Source organism: Delphinus delphis, chromosome 6, assembly GCF_949987515.2.
Source record: "Delphinus delphis chromosome 6, mDelDel1.2, whole genome shotgun sequence".
Classification (NCBI taxonomy): Eukaryota; Metazoa; Chordata; class Mammalia; order Artiodactyla; family Delphinidae; genus Delphinus; species Delphinus delphis.
This window is the reverse complement of record NC_082688.1, coordinates 108950700-108969217: the sequence shown is the minus strand read 5'-3', so window position 1 is coordinate 108969217 and position 18518 is coordinate 108950700. Positions and strand designations below refer to the sequence as shown.

At 40.6% G+C, this 18518-nt stretch overlaps 1 protein-coding gene across 1 annotated transcript in view; it reads right to left on the bottom strand.

The window, feature by feature from the left end:
• LOC132427733 (uncharacterized) overlaps window positions 1–18518 on the bottom strand; it is a 64562-nt gene that overhangs the window by 31719 nt on the left and 14325 nt on the right. Inside the window, exon 5 of the mRNA XM_060015378.1 lies at window positions 17878–18037. Within this exon, the coding sequence (XP_059871361.1) occupies window positions 17878–18037 (160 nt within the window). The remainder of the gene's footprint in view (window positions 1–17877; window positions 18038–18518) is intronic.

The window sequence follows — 18518 nt, the reverse complement described above, 5'->3', positions numbered from 1 at the left end:
GCAGCAAAGTAAAATCAACAAAAACATAAGGCTAACAGCTCATCTTTCACCAGAAACTCTGCAAGCCAGAAGGGACTGGCAGGGCATATTTAAAGTGGTGAAACGGAAAAACCTCCAACCAAGATTACTCTATCCAGCAAGGATCTCATTCAGATACGACAGAGAAATTAAATCTTTTACAGACAAGAAAAGGTTAAGAGAATTCAGCAACACCACACCAGCTTTACAACAAATGCTAAAGGAACTTGTCTAGGCAGGAAACACAAGAGAAGGAAAAGACCTACAAAAACAAACCCAAGACAATTAAGAAAATGGTAACAGGAATATACATATCGATAACTACCTTAAATGTAAATGGATTAAATGCTCCAAGAAAAAAGCACAGACTGGCTGAATGGATACAGAAACAAGACACGTATACATGCTGTCTACAAGAGACCCACTTCCGACCTAGGGACACATACAGACAGAAAGTGAGGGGATGGAAAGAGATATTCCATGCAAGTGGAAATCAAAAGAAAGCTGGCGAAGCAATTCTCGTATCAGACAGAATAGACTTTAAAACAAAGACTATTACAAGAGACAGAGAAGGACACTACATAATGATCAAGGGATCGATCCAAGAAGAATCTATAACAATTGTAACTATTTATGCCCCCAACATAGGAGCACCTCAACACATAAGGCAAAGGCTAACTGCCATAAAAGGTGAAATCGACAGTAACACAACCATACTAGGGGACTTTAACTCCCCACCTTCACCAATGGACAGATCATCGAAAATGAAGATAAATACGGAAACACAAGCTTTAAATGACACATTAGACAAGATGGGCCTAATTGATATTTATACGACCTTCCATCCAAAAACAACAGAATACACTTTCTTCTCAAGTGCTCACAGAACATTCTCCAGGATAGACCGTATCTTGGGTCACAAATCAAGCCTTGGTAAATTTAAGAAAACTGAAATCATATCAAGTATCTTTTCCGACCACATCACTATGAGACTAGATATCGATTACAGGAAAAAAAACTGTAAAAAATACACACACACGGAGGCTAAACAATACGTTACTAAATAACCAAGAGATCACTGAAGAAATCAAAGAGGAAATCAAAACATACCTAGAAACAGGGTTTCCCCGGTGGCGCAGTGGTTGAGAGTCCGCCTGCCGACGCAGGGGACACGGGTTCATGCCCCGGTCCGGGAAGATCCCACATGCCGCAGAGCAGCTGGGCCCATGAGCCTGTGCGTCTGGAGCCTGTGCTCCGTAACGGGAGAGGCCACAACAGTGAGAGGCCCGCGTATCGCAAAAAAACAAAAACAAAAAACAGAAAAACAAAACAACAAAACAAAACAAAACCCCTAGAAACAAATGACAATGAAAATACGACGACCCAAAACCTATGGGATGCGGCAAAAGCAGTTCTAAGAGGCAAGTTTATAGCAATACAATCCTACCTCAAGAAACAAGAAAAATCTCAAATAACCTAACCTTACACCTAAAGTAATCAGGAAAGAAATTATAAAGATCAGATCAGAAATAAATGAAAAAGAAAAGAAGGAAACAACAGCAAAGATCAATAAAACTAAAAGTTGGTTCCTTGAGAAGATAAACGAAATCCATATAAGCATTACCCAGACTCATCAAGAAGAAAAGGGAGAAGACTCATATCAACAGAATGAGAAATGAAAACGAAGTAACAACTGACATTGCAGAAATACAAAGGATCATGAGAGATTACTACAAGCAACTATATGCCAATAAAATGGACAACCTGGAAGAAATGGGCAAATTCTTAGGAAAGTATAACCTTCCAGGACTGAACCAGGAAGAAATAAAAAATATAAACACACCAATCACAAGCACTGAAACTGAAACTGTGATTAAAAATCTTCCAACAAACAAAAGCCCAGGACCAGATGGCTTCACAGGCGAATTCTATCAAAGATTTAGAGAAGAGCTAACACCTAGCCTTCTCAAACTCTTCCAAAATATAGCAGAGGGAGTAACACTCCCAAATTCATTCTACGAGGCCACCACCATCACCTTGATACCAAAGCCAGACAAGGATGTCACAAAGAAAGAAGACTACAGGCCAACATCACTGATGAACACAGATGCAAAAATCCTCAACAAAATACTAGCAAACAGAATCCAACAGCACATTAAAAGGATCATACACCATGATCAACTGGGGTTTATTCCAGGAATGCAAGGATTCTTCAATGTACGCAAATCCATCAATGTGATAAACCATATCAACAAACTGAAGGAGAAAAACCATATGATCATCTCAATGGATGCAGAGAAAGCTTTCGACAAAATTCAACACCCATTTATGATAAAAACCCTGCAGAAAGTAGGCATAGAGGGAACTTCCCTCAACGTAATACAGGCCATATATGACAAACCCACAGCCAGCATCATCCTCAATGGTGAAAAACTGAAAGCATTTCCACTAAGATCAGGAACAAGACAAGATTGCCCACTCTCACCACTCTTCTTCAACATAGTTTTGGAAGTTTTAGCCACAGCGATCAGAGAAGAAAAGGAAATAAAAGGAATCCAAATCGGAAAAGAAGAAGTAAAGCTGTCACTGTTTGCAGATGACATGATACTATACATAGAGAATCCTAAAGATGCTACCAGAAAACTACTAGAGCTAATCAATGAATTTGGTAGAGTAGCAAGCAGGATGCAAAAAAAAATACGACGCGCAGAATGCACAGAAATCTCTGGCATTCCTATACACTAATGATGAAAAATCTGAAAGTGAAATCAAGAAAACACTCCCATTTACCATTGCAACAAAAAGATAAAATATCTAGGAATAAACCTACCTAAGGAGACAAAAGACCTGTATGCAGAAAATTATAAGACACTGATGAAAGGAATTAAAGATGATACAAATAGATGGAGAGATATAGCATGTTCTTGGATTGGAAGAATCAACATTGTGAAAATGACTCTACTACCCAAAGCAATCTACAGATTCAATGAAATCTCTATCAAACTACCACCGGCATTTTTCACAGAACTAGAACAAAAAATTTCACAATTTGTATGGAAACACAGAAGACCCCGAATAGCCAAAGCAATCTTGAGAACGAAAAACGGAGCTGGAGGAATCAGGCTCCCTGACTTCAAACTATACTACAAAGCTACCGTAATCAAGACAGTATGGTACTGGCACAGAAACAGAAAGATAGATCAATGGAACAGGATAGAAAGCCCAGAGATAAACCCACGCACATATGGTCACCTTATCTTTGATAAAGGAGGCAGGAATGTACAGTGGAGAGAGGACAGCCTCTTTAATAAGTGGTGCTGGGAAAACTGGACAGCTACATGTAAAAGTATGAGATTAGATCACTCCCTACCACCATACACAAAAATAAGCTCAAAATGGATTAAAGACCTAAATGTAAGACCAGAAACTATCAAACCCTTAGAGGAAAACATAGGCAGGACACTCTATGACATAAATCACAGCAAGATCCTTTTTGACCCACCTCCTAGAGAAATGGAAATAAAACCAAAAATAAACAAATGGGACCTAATGAAACTTCAAAGCTTTTGCACAGCAGAGGAAACCATAAACAAGACCAAAAGACAACCCTCAGAATGGGAGAAAGTATTTGCAAATGAAGCAACTGATAAAAGATTAATCTGCAAAATATATAAACAGCTCATGCAGCTCAATAAGAAAAAAACAAACAACCCAATCCAAAAATGGGCAGAAGACCTAAATAGACATTTCTCCAAAGAAGATATACAGACTGCCAACAAACACATGAAAGAACACTCAACATCACTAATCATTAGAGAAATGCAAATCAAAACTACAATGAGATATCATCTCACACCAGTCAGAATGGCCATCATCAAAATATCCAGAAACAATAAATGCTGGAGAGGGTGTGGAGAAAAGGGAACCTTTTTGCACTGTTGGTGGGAATGTAAATTGATACAGCCACTGTGGAGAACAGTATGGAGGTTCCTTAAAAAACTATAAATAGAACTACCATATGACCCAGCAATCCCACTAGTGGGCATATACACTGAGAAAACCATAATTCAAAAACAGTCATGTACCAAAATGTTCATTGCAGCTCTATTTACAATAGCCCGGAGATGGAAACAACCTAAGTGTCCATCATCAGATGAATGGATAAAGAAGATGTGGCACATATATACAATGGAATAGTACTCAGCCATAAAAAGAAACGAAATTGAGCTATTTGTAATGAGGTGCATAGACCTAGAGTCTGTCATACAGAGTGAAGTAAGTCAGAAACAGAAAGACAAATACTGTATGCTAACACATATATATGGAATTTAAGAAAAAAAAATGTCATGAAGAGCCCAGGGGTAAGACAGGAATAAAGACACAGACCTACTAGAAAATGGACTTGAGGATATGGGGAGGGGGAAGGGTAAGCTGTGACAAAGCGAGAGAGAGGCATGGACATATAACACTATCAAACGTAAGGTAGATAGCTAGTGGGAAGCAGCCGCATAGCACAGGGAGATCAGCTCGGTGCTTTGTGACCGCCTGGAGGGGTGGGATAGGGAGGGTTGGAGGGAGGTAGACACTTGAGGAAAGAGATACCGGAACGTGTGTGTATTTATAGCTGATTCACTTTGTTGTGGGGCAGAAACTAACACACTGTTGTAAAGCAATTATACCCCAATAAAGATGTTAAAAAAAAATATTTGGGGACACTTCCCTGGCAGTCCAGTGGTTAAGACTCCATGCTAGCAATGCACAGGATATAGGTTCAATCCCTGGATGGGGGACTAAGATTCCACATGCCGTACTGTGTGGCCAAAAAAAAAAAAAAAAAAAAGAATTAAAATATTTGGATATTATATCATAGAACTTTAGAAGTGTGAACAGAAACCATGTTTTATACATCTTTTGTGTTCTGCACAGGGCCTCTCAAAGGGGCTGGGCATTGTTTCAAGTGTTAAGTTGAGCTATCTCTTTGATTCCATGTTCAAGTTTGCTACATCTTCTTCATTCTTCTTTTAAAAATAATTGGCAAACTTTATATGCCACACACCTTTTCCCAGCATAAAGATAAGGATACAAAAAGAAATGGACCTAGATTTTATTTTCCTATGAATATATAGGAACCTACAATAATTGTTAAGAATGTCCAAATATTTGTAATACAGAACATTATCCTTTATCATAAAAAATTTTCTTATAGTGAAAAAAAAAAAAATCTTCGAACAAACAAAAGCCCAGGACTAGATGGCTTCACAGGTGAATTCTATCAAGCATTTAGAGAACACCTATCCCTCCCAAACTTTTCCAAAATACAGCAGAGGGAGGAACACTTCCATACTCATTCTATGAGGCCACCATCACCCTGATACCAAAACCAGACAAAGATGTCACAAAAAAAGAAAACTACAGGCCAGTATCACTGATGAACATAGATGCAAAAATCCTCAACAAAATAGTAGCAAACAGAATCCAACAGCACATTAAAAGGATCATACCCAATGATCAAGTGGGGGTATATCCCAGGAATGCAGGGATTCTTCAATATATGCAAATCAATCAATGTGATACACCATATTAACAAACTGAAGGAGAACAAATATATGATCATCTCAACAGATGCAGAAAAAGCTTTCGACAAAATTCAACACCCATTTATGATAAAAAATCCTCCGGAAAGTAGGCAGAGAGGGAAGCTACCTCAACACAGTAAGGCCATATATGACAAACATCGTTCTCAATGGTGAAAAACCGAAACCATTTTCTCTAAGATCAGGAACAACACAAGGCTACCAAGTCTCACCACTATGATTCAACATAGTTTTGAAGTTTTAGCCACAGCAATCAGAGAAGCAAAAGAAATAACAGGAATCGAAGTAGGAAAAGAAGTAAAACTGTCACTGTTTGCAGAAGACATGACGCTATACACAGAGGATCCTAAAGATGCTACCAGAAAACTACAAGAGCTAATCAATGAATTTGGTAGAGTAGCAAGCAGGATACAAAATTAATGTACAGAAATCTCTTGCATTCCTATATATACTAATGGTGAAAAATCTGAAAGAGAAATTAAGGAAACACCCCCATTTACCATTGCAACAAAAACAATAAATTACCTAGGAATAAACCTATCTAAGGAGACAAAAGACCTGTATGCAGAAAACTATAAGACACTGATGAAAGAAATTAAAGATGATACAAACAGATGGAGAGATATACCAAGTTCTTGGACTGGAAGAATCAACACTGTGAAAATGACTCTACTACCCAAAGCAATCTACAGATTCAATGCAATCTCTATCAAACTACCACTGGCATTTTTCACACAACTAGAACAAAAAATTTCATAATTTGTACGGAAGCACAAAAGACCCTGAATAGCCAGGCAATCTTGAGAAAGAAACACAGAGCTGGAGGAATCAGGCTCCCTGACTTCAGACTATACTACAAAGCTACAGTAATCAAGACAGTAGGGTATTGGCACAAAAACAGAAATACAGATGAAAGGAACAGGATAGACAGCCCAGAGACAAACCCATGCACATATTATCACCTTATCTTTGATAAAGGAGGCAAGAGTATACAATGGAGAAAAGACAGACAATTCAATAAGTGCTGCTGGGAAAACTGGACAGCTACATGTAAAAGAATGAAATTAGAACACTTCCTGACACCATACACAAAAATAAACTCAAAATGGATTAAAGACCTAAATGTAAGGCCAGAAACTATCAAACTCTTCGAGGAAAACATAGGCAGAACACTATGACATACATCACAGCAAGATCCTTTTTGACACACCTCCTAGAGAAATGGAAATAAAAACAAAAATAAACAAATGGGACCTAATGAAACTTCAAAGCTTTTGCACAACAAAGGAAACCATGAACAAGATGAAAAGACAACCCTCAGAATGGGAGAAAATATTTGTAAACGAAGCAACTGGCAAAGGATTAATCTACAAAATATACAAGCAGCTCATGGAGCTCAATATCAAAAAAACAATCCAATCCAAAAATAGGCAGAAGACCTAAATAGACATTTCTCCAAAGAAGATATACAGATTGCCAACAAACATATGAAAGGATGCTCAACATCACTTACCATTAAAGAAATGCAAATCAAAACTACAATGAGATATCATCTCACACCAGTCAGAATGGCCATCATCAAAAAATCTAGAAACAATAAATGCTGGAGAGGGTGTGGAGAAAAGGGAACCGTCTTGCACTGTTGGTGGGAATGTAAATTGGTACAACCACTATGGAGAACAGTATGGAGGTTCCTTAAAATACTACCATATGATCCAGCAATCCCACTCCTGGGCATATATCTGGCAAAACGTAGAATTTGAAAGGATACATGCACCCCAGTGTTCACAGCAGCTCTATTTACAACAGCCAAGATATGGAAGCAACCTACATGTCCATCAACAAAGGAATGGATAAAGAAGATGTGGTACATATATACAATGGAATATTACTCAGCCATAGAAAAACAATGAAAAAATGCCATGTGCAGGGCTTCCCTGGTGGCACAGTGGTTGAGAGTCCTCCTGCCAATGCAAGGGACGCAGGTTCGTGCCCCGGTCCGGGAAGATCCCACATGCCATGGAGCAGCTGGGCCCGTGAGCCATGGTCGCTGGGCCTGCGCGTCCGGAGCCTGTGCTCCACAACGGGAGAGGCCGCAGCGGTGAGGCCCGCGTACCACAATAAATAAATAAATAAATAAATAAATGCTGTTTGCAGCAACATGCATGGACCTAGAGATTGTCATACTAAGTGAAGTCAGACAGAGAAAGACAAATATGGTATCACTTATATATGGAATCTAAAAAAAATAATACAAATGAGCTTATTTACAAAACAGAAATGGACTCACAAACTTCGTAACTTATGGTTACCAAAGGGGAAAGGCTGGGGGTGGGGAGGGATAAATTAGGATTTTAGGATTAACATATACACACTATTATATATAAAATAGATAATCAACAAGGACCTACTGTATAGCACAGAGAACTCTACTCAATATTCTGTAATAACCTATATGGGATAAGAATCTGAAAAAGAATGGATATATGTATAACTGAGTCACTTTGCTGTACACCTGAAACTAACACAACATTGTAACTCAACTATACTCCAATATAAAATAAAAATTAAATTTAAAACACTGTACTAGTTTCAGGTGTGCAACATAATGATTCAATACACGCATGCATGAAATAGTGTTAATGGTAAGATGACCACACACGCTACTAGCGTAGAGCAGACCCCTTTACACCTGTAGTCCCAATGAACTAATTAAAAGCTCCCTATTGTTTGCAAAAGTGTCCTTATTTGGACAATAAATTTTGCAGCCACCTAGCTAGAAGAGATGAGAGACAAGTTTCTATAAGATACAGGAGGGATGCCCATGAGGAAGAGGCTGAGCTACCTGCAGGCAGGGACATGAGGGCTCTCAACAGATCCTGGGATTGATCCTGAGAATGAGGCAGAGTGTTTACTGGGCAGAGAGAGAAAGGGAAAGGGCGCTCTGTGTGTGATGGCCAAGGGGCAGGGTTCAGCAGGGGCACCGGACCACGGAAGATTCTGATATGTCTGGGCATCAGGGGAGGGGTGAGGGTTGGAGAAGGCAGTCAGGGGGTTCCTGACTGAATCAGGGGCGTTCACGGTAGCTGAATCCTAAAGGCTTCTGTGTGTTGGGCTGGGGAGTCTGAACACATCCTGCTGGTAATGACGACATCACAGCAGATAGTTTAGGTTAGATTTGTGATTTAGAAAAACAAACATGTCTGTTAAAACTTGAAGTTCTGAGTATTTACCGATTTGAACCAACTTTTAAAAAATTACATCAAAAAAAAATTACATCAGTGTTAGAATTATTGGCACCATTATCTTCACCATCACAATTCTAGAGCTTTTTATTGGATGGTTATTTAGTTCTGGCATTAGGCAAGGCAGGTTACATACACTGCCTCAATTAATCCTCACAACAGCCTTTTGAAGTTAGCCTTAGATCTGATTCCCATGCACGCGAAATTCTGAGTGGGGGAATCACCAAGAAATGTTCAACCTTCGAAAATAAATAAGCAGTAATTTCAGGTTAGCACATTTAATAACGTTTGCAGAAATGTTTTGATTTTCTCACTAGTCCTTCCGAAGCCCGGCCAGGAGTCAGGGTTTTCACAGACGGTTGCCACCTGTCTGTTGACACCACGGTTATCCTGATAGCCTGCGAGTAGGCTCTATGGATTCCTGTGCTTCCTCAGGAGCTACTTATTCTGTAATTTTAGATGAAACCAGGAGTAAGAAACGTTGTTTAATAACTGAGGATCCCACAGATAAAGAAGTGAAAGTTTATGCAAAGAACAAAGGAGCCAAATGGAGGTTCAGTTGGACAGGGATGCCCGGCTCCTCTCTCAGTAACTGCTCGTAAACAATACAGAGCAAGGCCCCCAAGTTAAAGAATGTTTTGGTGCAGGGACTTTGCAGGCAAGGACTCTTGTAAGGAAGCTCTAAAATAATGGGGCTGGGCTAATGTCACCTGTGACTCCACCTGGCATTGTTAGTGACTTCAAAATTTTTTATTTTATAAATTTTAAAAAATTTATAAACTGAACTGTTACGTATTTTCACTTAGACTGTTGCCTAACTGTTCATGTAATACCCCAAGGTAGGGAGGCATAGCTAACATTTTTCCTCTCGACTGGAATGCATCTTTTGCTTTGTCTTTTTTCCTTAGAAGAAAATTATTTTAATCTAAGCATTATTTAATTACATTCAGATGGCCAATAGACACATGAAAAGATGCTCAACATCACTAATTATTAGAGAAATGCAAATCAAAACTACAATGAGGTATCACCTCACACTGGTCAGGATGGCCATTATTAAAAAGTCTACAAATAATAAATGCTGGAGAGGGTGTGGAGAAAAGGGAACCCTCCTGCACTGTTGGTGGGAATGTAAGCTGATACAGCCACTATGGAGAACAGTATGGAGGTTCCTCAGAAAGCTAAAAATAGAATTACCATATGATCCAGCAATCCCATTGCTGGGCATATATCCGGACAAAACTATAACTCAAAAAGATACATGCACCCTAGTATTCACAGCAGCACTATTCACAATAGCCAGGACATGGAAATGACCTAAATGTCCATCAACAGATGAATGGATAAAGAAGATGTGGTGCATATATACAATGGAATACTACTCAACCATAAAAAAGAATGAAATAATGCCATTTGCAGCAACATAGATGGACCAAGAGATTATACTAAGTTAGACAGAAAGAGAAAACAAATACCATATGATATCACTTATATGTGGAATCTAAAATATGACACAAATGAACTTATCTATGAAACAGAAACAGACTCAAAGACACAGAGAACAGACTTGTGGCTGCCAAGGGGAAGGGAGGGTGATGGAGGGATGCAGTGGGAGTATGGGGTTGGTAGATGCAAACTAGTAGATACAGGATGGATAAACAACGAGGTCCTACTGTATAGCACAGGGAACTATATTCAACAGACAAACCGTAACAGAAAAGAGAAGAAAAATAAAGAGTATTTGATTTTACCTTACATAATTCCTTATTTAATGCTCTTCCTTTCTTTATATAAATCTAAGTTGCACCTTATCATATTCCTTCTCCCAGAAGAACTTTTAACATTTCTTGCAGAGTCAGCTGTTTTTGTTTGTCTGATAAAATATTTCTCCTTTTGAGGTATAATTTTTGCTGGATATAGAATTCTACACATTACTCTATATAAAATACATAAACAACAAGGATCTACTCTATAGCACAGGGAACTATATTCAGTATCTTGTAATAACCTATAATGGAAAAGAATCTGAAGCTGTACACCTGAAACTAACACAATATTGTAAATAAACTATAAATATAAAAAAATGTGTAACTATGTATGGTGGTGATGTTAACTAAACTTATTGTGGTGATCATTTTGCAATATATACAAATATTGAATCACTACATGAAACTAATATGCTATATATAAATTATACCTCAATTTAAAAAATAAAGGACAAAATTTTTTTTAATTAAAAAAAGTTACCAGGGCTTCCCTGGTGGCGCAGTGGTTGAGAGTCCGCCTGCCGATGCAGGGGACACGGGTTCGTGCCCCGGTCCAGGAGGATCCCACATGCCGCGGAGCGGCTGGGCCCGTGAGCCATGGCCGCTGAGCCTGCGCGTCCGGAGCCTGTGCTCCGCAACGGGAGAAGCCACAACAGTGAGAGGCCCGCGTACCACAAAAAAAAAAAAAAAAAAAAAAAGTTACCAGTTTTAAGGAACTGAACCACTGCGTAAATCCAGAGATTTGTGGATGAGGAGGCAGACTCAGAAAGTAAATCCCTTGGTCTGAAAGCAGCCAGGTCTCTGACTTCAAAGCCCTTAACCACTTAAGGAAGCAGGTCACTTGAACATTAGAAAGTAGGAAAATAAAAACAAAGTTTAAGGTAAAAACATAAAGGTTAAGTGAAGAGGAACAAGAGTCAGAAATTCTTTACATTTTAGAATATCTAGTAGCTCCTCCACATGATGATACGTGAATTCTTATGATTATTTACTGGTCACGGTCTACAATTACACTGTTTTTAAGGGATGCCACTTAATGATCATTTAATTGAAAGTCCCTGGAGTTACCTGTGGTCATGAGGTGTCAACAGACTTGACAGGTCACAGCTGTCTGCAGATCACTCGTCTGTGGGTAAGCTACAGCTAGAGACGAGTCACTAGACCAGTATCACGTCCCAGGAAAGAGCGGTGGGATATTGTGATTTATAATAAGAGAGGGGCTGGGGGTCGAATCAATCACCAGCGGTCAGTGATTTAATCAATTGTGCCTATGTGGTGGGGCCTCCAAAACACCCCAAGGAGGGTGTTGGGAGAGCTGCTGAGTTGAGGGATATGTGGACATGCTGGGAGAGGGGTCACTCTGAGAGGGACGGAAGCTCCTCGCCCCCCCCAGGCCTTGTCCTACTCACCTCTTCCATCTGGCTGCTCCTGAGTTATACCCTTTTATGCTAGATTACCAAATCTAGTTAAGTAAAATCCTTCTCTGAGTCCTGTAAGCCACTCCAGAAAATTAATTGAACTCAAGGAGGGGGTTGTGGGCACCTCTGATTTATGGCTGGTTTGTCAAAAGCACAGGTGACAACCTGCACTTATGATTGGCATCTGAAGTGGAGGGGGCAGTCTAGCAGGACTGAACCCTTAACCTGTGGGATCTGATGCTCTCTCCAGCTAGGCAGTTATCATAATTGAGTTAGAGTGTAGGAACCCAGCAGGTGTTGCAGAATTGCTTGATGGGTGGAAAACCCACCTGCCTGGTGTCAAAGTGAAGTAGTATAACAGAGCATGTTAAAGTAAGGAGACACTGCATTCATTGCATTAATACAGTTCACATGCTTTTTTGAAGGACATGTATGACAAGTCTAGGGCCTTTTGGAAAATCTAAATTGATCAGACAAGAAAATAAAGATCACAAACATTTGTAGTTATTAAAGAGAAGAAAGTAAACAAGATGAGAAATCCTTGTGTAGTGAGTCAATATTTTGAAATAGTAATCTCTCTTTCCTCCCTCCTCCTCTTGTCCCTTCCTTTCAATTAAATTACCTCATTCTTTACTAATTGAATCAAGGAAGGGATGTGACAGCAAGACAGAGAAAAAAGAGCCTCTTCCAGGTTTCTGAGTTTCCAGAAACAAAGCTTTCAGGCATCGCACCAGGGGTTCTAACTATGCAGCTTCTTCTCACCCCTTAGGGGATATTTGAAAGGCGTTGTATACTAGTTGGGGGGTAGGTGTTTTTCACAACAACCGGGGACATTATTCCATCATCTAAAAATAGTGGGTGAGGCCAGGGATGCTAAAGAGCGGGGAAAATCCTGCAGGACAAGGAAGGGCTGACCCCAAGTGCCAAGAGCACCTCTCTTAGAACTCACTGACAGGCAAGGATATGGAGAAACTGGAACCCTGTGCATTCAGCCACTCTGGAAAACAATATAGCAGTGCCTCAAAAATTAAACTTAGAATTACCACATGACCCAGCAATTTTACCTCTGGGTATAGACCCCTCCAAAAATTGAAAGCAGGGACCCAAATAGATACTTGTACAACAGTGTTCATAGCAGAATTATTCATGATAGCCAAAAGGCGGAAACAACCAAAATGTCCATTGTCGCACAAACGTGTTCCATCCATACAATGGAATATTATTCAGCCTTAAAAAGGAAGGACATTCTGACACAGGCTACGACACGGATAAACACTGAAGACATTATGCTGAGTGAAATAAGCCAGACACAAAAGGACACATATTGTACAGTTCCACTTGTATGACGTACTTAAGTCAAATTCATAGCGACACAAAGCAGAATGCCGATTCCCAGGGGCTGGGGGTGGGGAATGGGGAGTTAGTGTTTAACGAGGACAGAATTTCAGTTTGGGAAGATGAAAAAGTTCTGGAAATGGAGAGCAGTGATGGTCACACAACAATCGGAATGTACTTAATGCCACTTAAAATTGGTTAAAATGATAAATTTTACGTTATATGTATTTTACCACAATTAAAACAAAACAAAACTCACTCAGTGGCAGAGGAGACCTTGAAAGCAAGTCTTTTCTGCCCTGAGGCCCATAAAAAGATTCCTAGGCTGGGAGAAGCGGCAAGGGAGGCCAGGAGGAGAGGCAGGCAGTGATGGGTTTCTGAGAAAGGCCCTGCTCGCTGTTCTTGGGGAATGGTCAAAACCTTCACAGATCTCAGAAGGGGAAACTTGGACCACGCTTCCTGGTACAGCCCTGAGAATGGCAAGAATTTGGAAGAGGGACAAATATGGCTCTGTGCCATGTCTTGGCCACCCCAGGTCTTAGCCTCACAAAATCCCCAGGCCCCAGTGAGTGTACGAGCAGAAGAACAACTGCTGAGTGCCCAAGAGTGGTGGGGAAGTGGCAGAAAGAGGCACAGGAGCTGAGGGCAGGCAGAGGGAGCTGAAGCAACCTCACAGGATTGAATTTATGACCATGAACAGCCCAGGCTGATGGGCAACTCAGTGTCCCCCGAGCACACAGACACTATGGAGGATCAGATGAGTCCCTCCAGTGCTTGGCTCTGTGTAAGCCTCCCCGGAATCTGCGTGTGACACCAGAAACCAAGAAAGGTCTTGAAGTGACTGAATGAGGGTTTGAAACAGAACCACAGTTGCACCACAAGGTTACATTTATTGCAGCTGAACCTCCAGCCCCACATGCAAAGCCATCCTCACTCCCTTCAGCTCTCTAAAGGTTACGGAGCCACTGGGGGCCTTCAGCAGAACATCCTAATTTTCCACTCGTATGAGGACCTCCACCATTAGTGAGTTCAATCGCTATCACTGTGCTTTTCCTCTGTTCACAAAATGTTTCTGCACCGTGTTGGGTGGAGGTGCTTCAGCAGAGCACCCCCAGCCCTTGTCCAAGGCAGCACAGCCCGCCCGGAAGCAGTTTTCCACTGTAGGTGCCTATTTTCTATTTGGGCATGGAGCAAGGAAGTGAGCTGAATGAGTATGATTAAGCTCCTGGCCTGCAATGCTCCCCACATGGTCTTGCTTTTGTTTTTCTTTAAAGGAATGATGTTAAACCCTAGTGGCTCCCCCAAACACCTGGATTTTAGTATCTGAAAATTTAAGATAATTACCAAAACATAATTCCTAATTAATATAGCTTTCATCTGCTCATATCAATTTAATATTATTCCCAGTGTTAATTTCAAGTTCTAAATACAGTCTCCTGTAACAGGCAGCTCACATAGAATCCCATCTCTTCATTTCACTAATTCTACTGCAGATAAGTGTTCCCTTGGCTATTCAGGCAAATCCTTGTAATCCTGGGAATGTGGTCATTAAGTAACTAACCTCTGGTTGGAAAAAACAAATACCAGTCCTGGTCTTCATCACATTTCGATCCTCTATGGAGCCCAGGTTTGGGCAGTTTCCAGTTTTCTGTGTCTCGAGACTTCAGTTGCCTGTAAGGCTTCTGAATTCCGTCCTCCCGGCATGTCTGCTGTGGGGCGTCTCACAGCGCTAGCTCAGCCCACCCCGGCACACTCTCAGGCTTGCTCCCTCTCCCTCGCCCTCTCACCCTGGGAATTAAAGGTATGTGCTCTGCAGTCTCAGTAACCTGGCTTTTAAGTGAGACCACAGTACAAAATAATAAATGAGATTTTAAACAATGTTTGAAGTGGGTGCAAGCCACACTGTAGGTTTCCAGACGGATATTCTTGCAGAAGCCATTGTGGAAGATGACAAAAGGCAAATGAATCACAGATGAGGGCGAAACAAAAACAAATGAAGTAAGGAAAATGAACAGACACAGATTTTAGAAGTGATTTTCTATTCCTAATTAGGCTTGATACACCATGCTTGGTTACTAGTATGTCTTCATTCATGTCTTTCGACCTTCTTAAAAAAAGAAACAAAGAAGTTACTTCAAGGGACCCCCCGTTTCAGTTCCGGTGTGTGGCTCAATACATTTACGGCCAGAGTCCGGCAGCCATCACACACCTGCAGTAATGCCCGCCTTCTTGGTCACGGGGTGCTGCCTGGATCTCATTTCATTACTCAGGACAATATGACATTCATGTCCACAGCACTCTATGTTGCTCCAGGTCTGAACACGGGCATGGAGTAACCATAAAAGGAATGGATAAGGGGACTACAACACATAGCTCTGGGAACCCACTGACGGCCAATTTACTAGCCCAGGTAGGCACGACCACTGTAAGCTAGAATAGTACCCCAAATGACAAAGACAGGAGCAAGAGAATGAATAATTACCTAATGGCTGACTGCAGACGCTGATTTGTTTTCATACTTTTAGGCTGAATATACCAGCTTGATGAAAGCTTTGAAAAACCAAGTATAATTCTTTATTAAAATAAAAAGCACAGTGAGTTATGCTTTTAAAAAAGATTAACTTTAGGGAACTAGATATTTTCATGGCTCCACTGATGACATGCTAATTGACAAAGGGAAAATGCATCTGGCGAGTTCAGCAAGCTGGGGCTGCAACTAGTCTGCTTATTTTAACCAGTCTACTTTCCTATCTGGATGTATGTGTAGAATATGCAAATCAAATAAAATACTTATATTTTACTGTATACATCTGAGTTAAATTGTCCAGATTTGGTTGTCAAAAGTTGACTTTGGAAACTGCTAAAATCCACTTCCGATAATAATGAGGTGATTATCAATTGGGCATGATGAAAACAGCACAGGATTGGGAGCTGTGACACCTATGTGAGAGCCCACTCTCCTATGCTTGTATACTCAACAAACAGTCCTTAGTGTCTTTGGACCTCAATTTCCTTGCTTAAATATGCCAATGGTTAGAATAAAGACTCTTAACTTGGGTTGAAAGGGTCCATGAATCCCCTGAAATTAAACTATTTCATGTGTATTAGTGTAGAGCCTTTCTCTGAGGGGAGGTGTGGTAGATTAGACACACAAGCAGCAACAATTCTCATCTAAAGGTATTATGTGATTCCCTGTCCCTGGGTATGTGGTGGCCTTGCAACTTGCCCTGACCAACAGGATGAGGCAGAAGTGATAAGTGATGTTATGTGACTTCTAAACCTTGACCTTGCTGCTTCTGCCCTCGTTCTCCTGGAAGGCTGCCCACCATGTAAACAAGCCCTGGCACCCCAGCTGGCAGCCAGCAACAACCATTGGGCATGTGGCTGAGGAGGTCCTGGACCATCCAGTCTCAGTTAAGCTAAGGATGACTGAAGCTGCCTGAGGGATCCCAGATGAAACCAGCCAGCTGGGCCCAGGAAAACAGAATTGTGAGCAAATTAATAGTAGCTGCTTTAAGCCACTAAGTTCTGGAGTGGTCAGTTACACTGTATTATTTAACTATTCCAAGAGTGTATTAAGCTTTTATCGAATTCTCAAGGGTTATGACTTTCTGAATTTGAATTAGATTATTTCAAAGGTTATGCTTCCTTGTCTCTGCTCTCTTTGTTAATTATGTCATAGGTATAATTTAACGTGGCAGTCTTGCATTCAAACTGCATTTTAAAGTAAATTTTAGAATTTTTGAACTGAAGAATCAGCAGGTCATTGAGTCTACAGTTCAAAGACATTTTCTACTTCCCTCTTAAAAAAAAATGTGGAACAGTCCTCAGGCACATCTTACAATCTTCATATTTTTAATGATTAAAGCAATTTCATCTGAAAATTCTATTAATATTTCGGTTTGTTATTTCCAGACCAATGTTTCAACTTATTTAGGACAGCGAGCATTTGCTCCTAAGTGATCTTATTCTTCAATCCCTCTTACCAAACTTTGTCCCATCCTTTCTAAAGTGTAACATAGAGTCTGAGGGAGTGGTCACCTTGTATCTTTACTACTGACATAACATGGATGAAACGCCATCCCAGCCATGCATGGATTCTACACTTGCTTTTGTTTCTGACAGCCCTCTTCATCATTGGGAATGTTAGCCTCCTTCTGGATTTAGTCTTTCTGACTCTTTTCTCACATGTTCTTGGCAGTTTTTTTATATCCATCCTTGTTTTCCCAGATCATCATTCACACTTTACATACACCATTTAAAAATATATCTGATCTCAACAAACAGCTTCCTGCACAAAGAGAGTAAATCTTCTTGGCTACCTCCTTCCTTTTTCTTCTTCTCCTCCCCACCCCGACCCACCCTCGCTTTGGACCATTTACAACTGTAGCATCAGAAGTTCATTTTGAGGACTCTCCCCTGATTCTTTTTGGAATCTCAGACCAGGGGGTCAAAGTCAAGCTTTTATAATTTCCTGAGATAATTAAAAACTCAAACTAACCGACTGTATGTCTGGCAGTGACCACATCTCTCTGGAATTTTCTGATGGCCAGGTGGCCCTCTTCCAGGATTCCTGTCACTTCTGATTTTCCGTGCAGAGCCTCTGAGGTGGCCAGAATTAGAAGCAGGGTGTTAATCCTCTTCATCACTTCCTCTCCCTTCTGAAAGATGAAATTATCATGTGGGTTAGCGATTCTCAACCTGGCTGCACGCTGGAATCACTAGGGGGCGGGGGCACTTAACAAACAAATAAACTAAAGTCTGGGGCCCTACCCTGAGAGATTCTGCTCTCAGCGTAGAATGGGTGGAGCCTGCCTATCCATTTTTTAAAAAAGAAGTCTGGGATTATTCTAACGTGCAGCCGGGGCTGAGAGCACTAATTGAGGTAAATCATGAATTTATCAGAGGTTCTGAGTTTAGAAAATGAGACATCTGGCAGATGGCAGGATAGCTGAAGCCCCCATCATTGAGAGTCCGAATGCTTCTCTTCCCTAATCCATTAATTTTTAACACAGGCAATCTAGTTCTAGCATGTCTATACAGGACAATGACAACCAGACTATGATATTACTTTCTGATTGCTGATATTAATCTCAACACAGCTCTAACATCTTTAAACAAGATGAAGCTAGACAGCAAAAA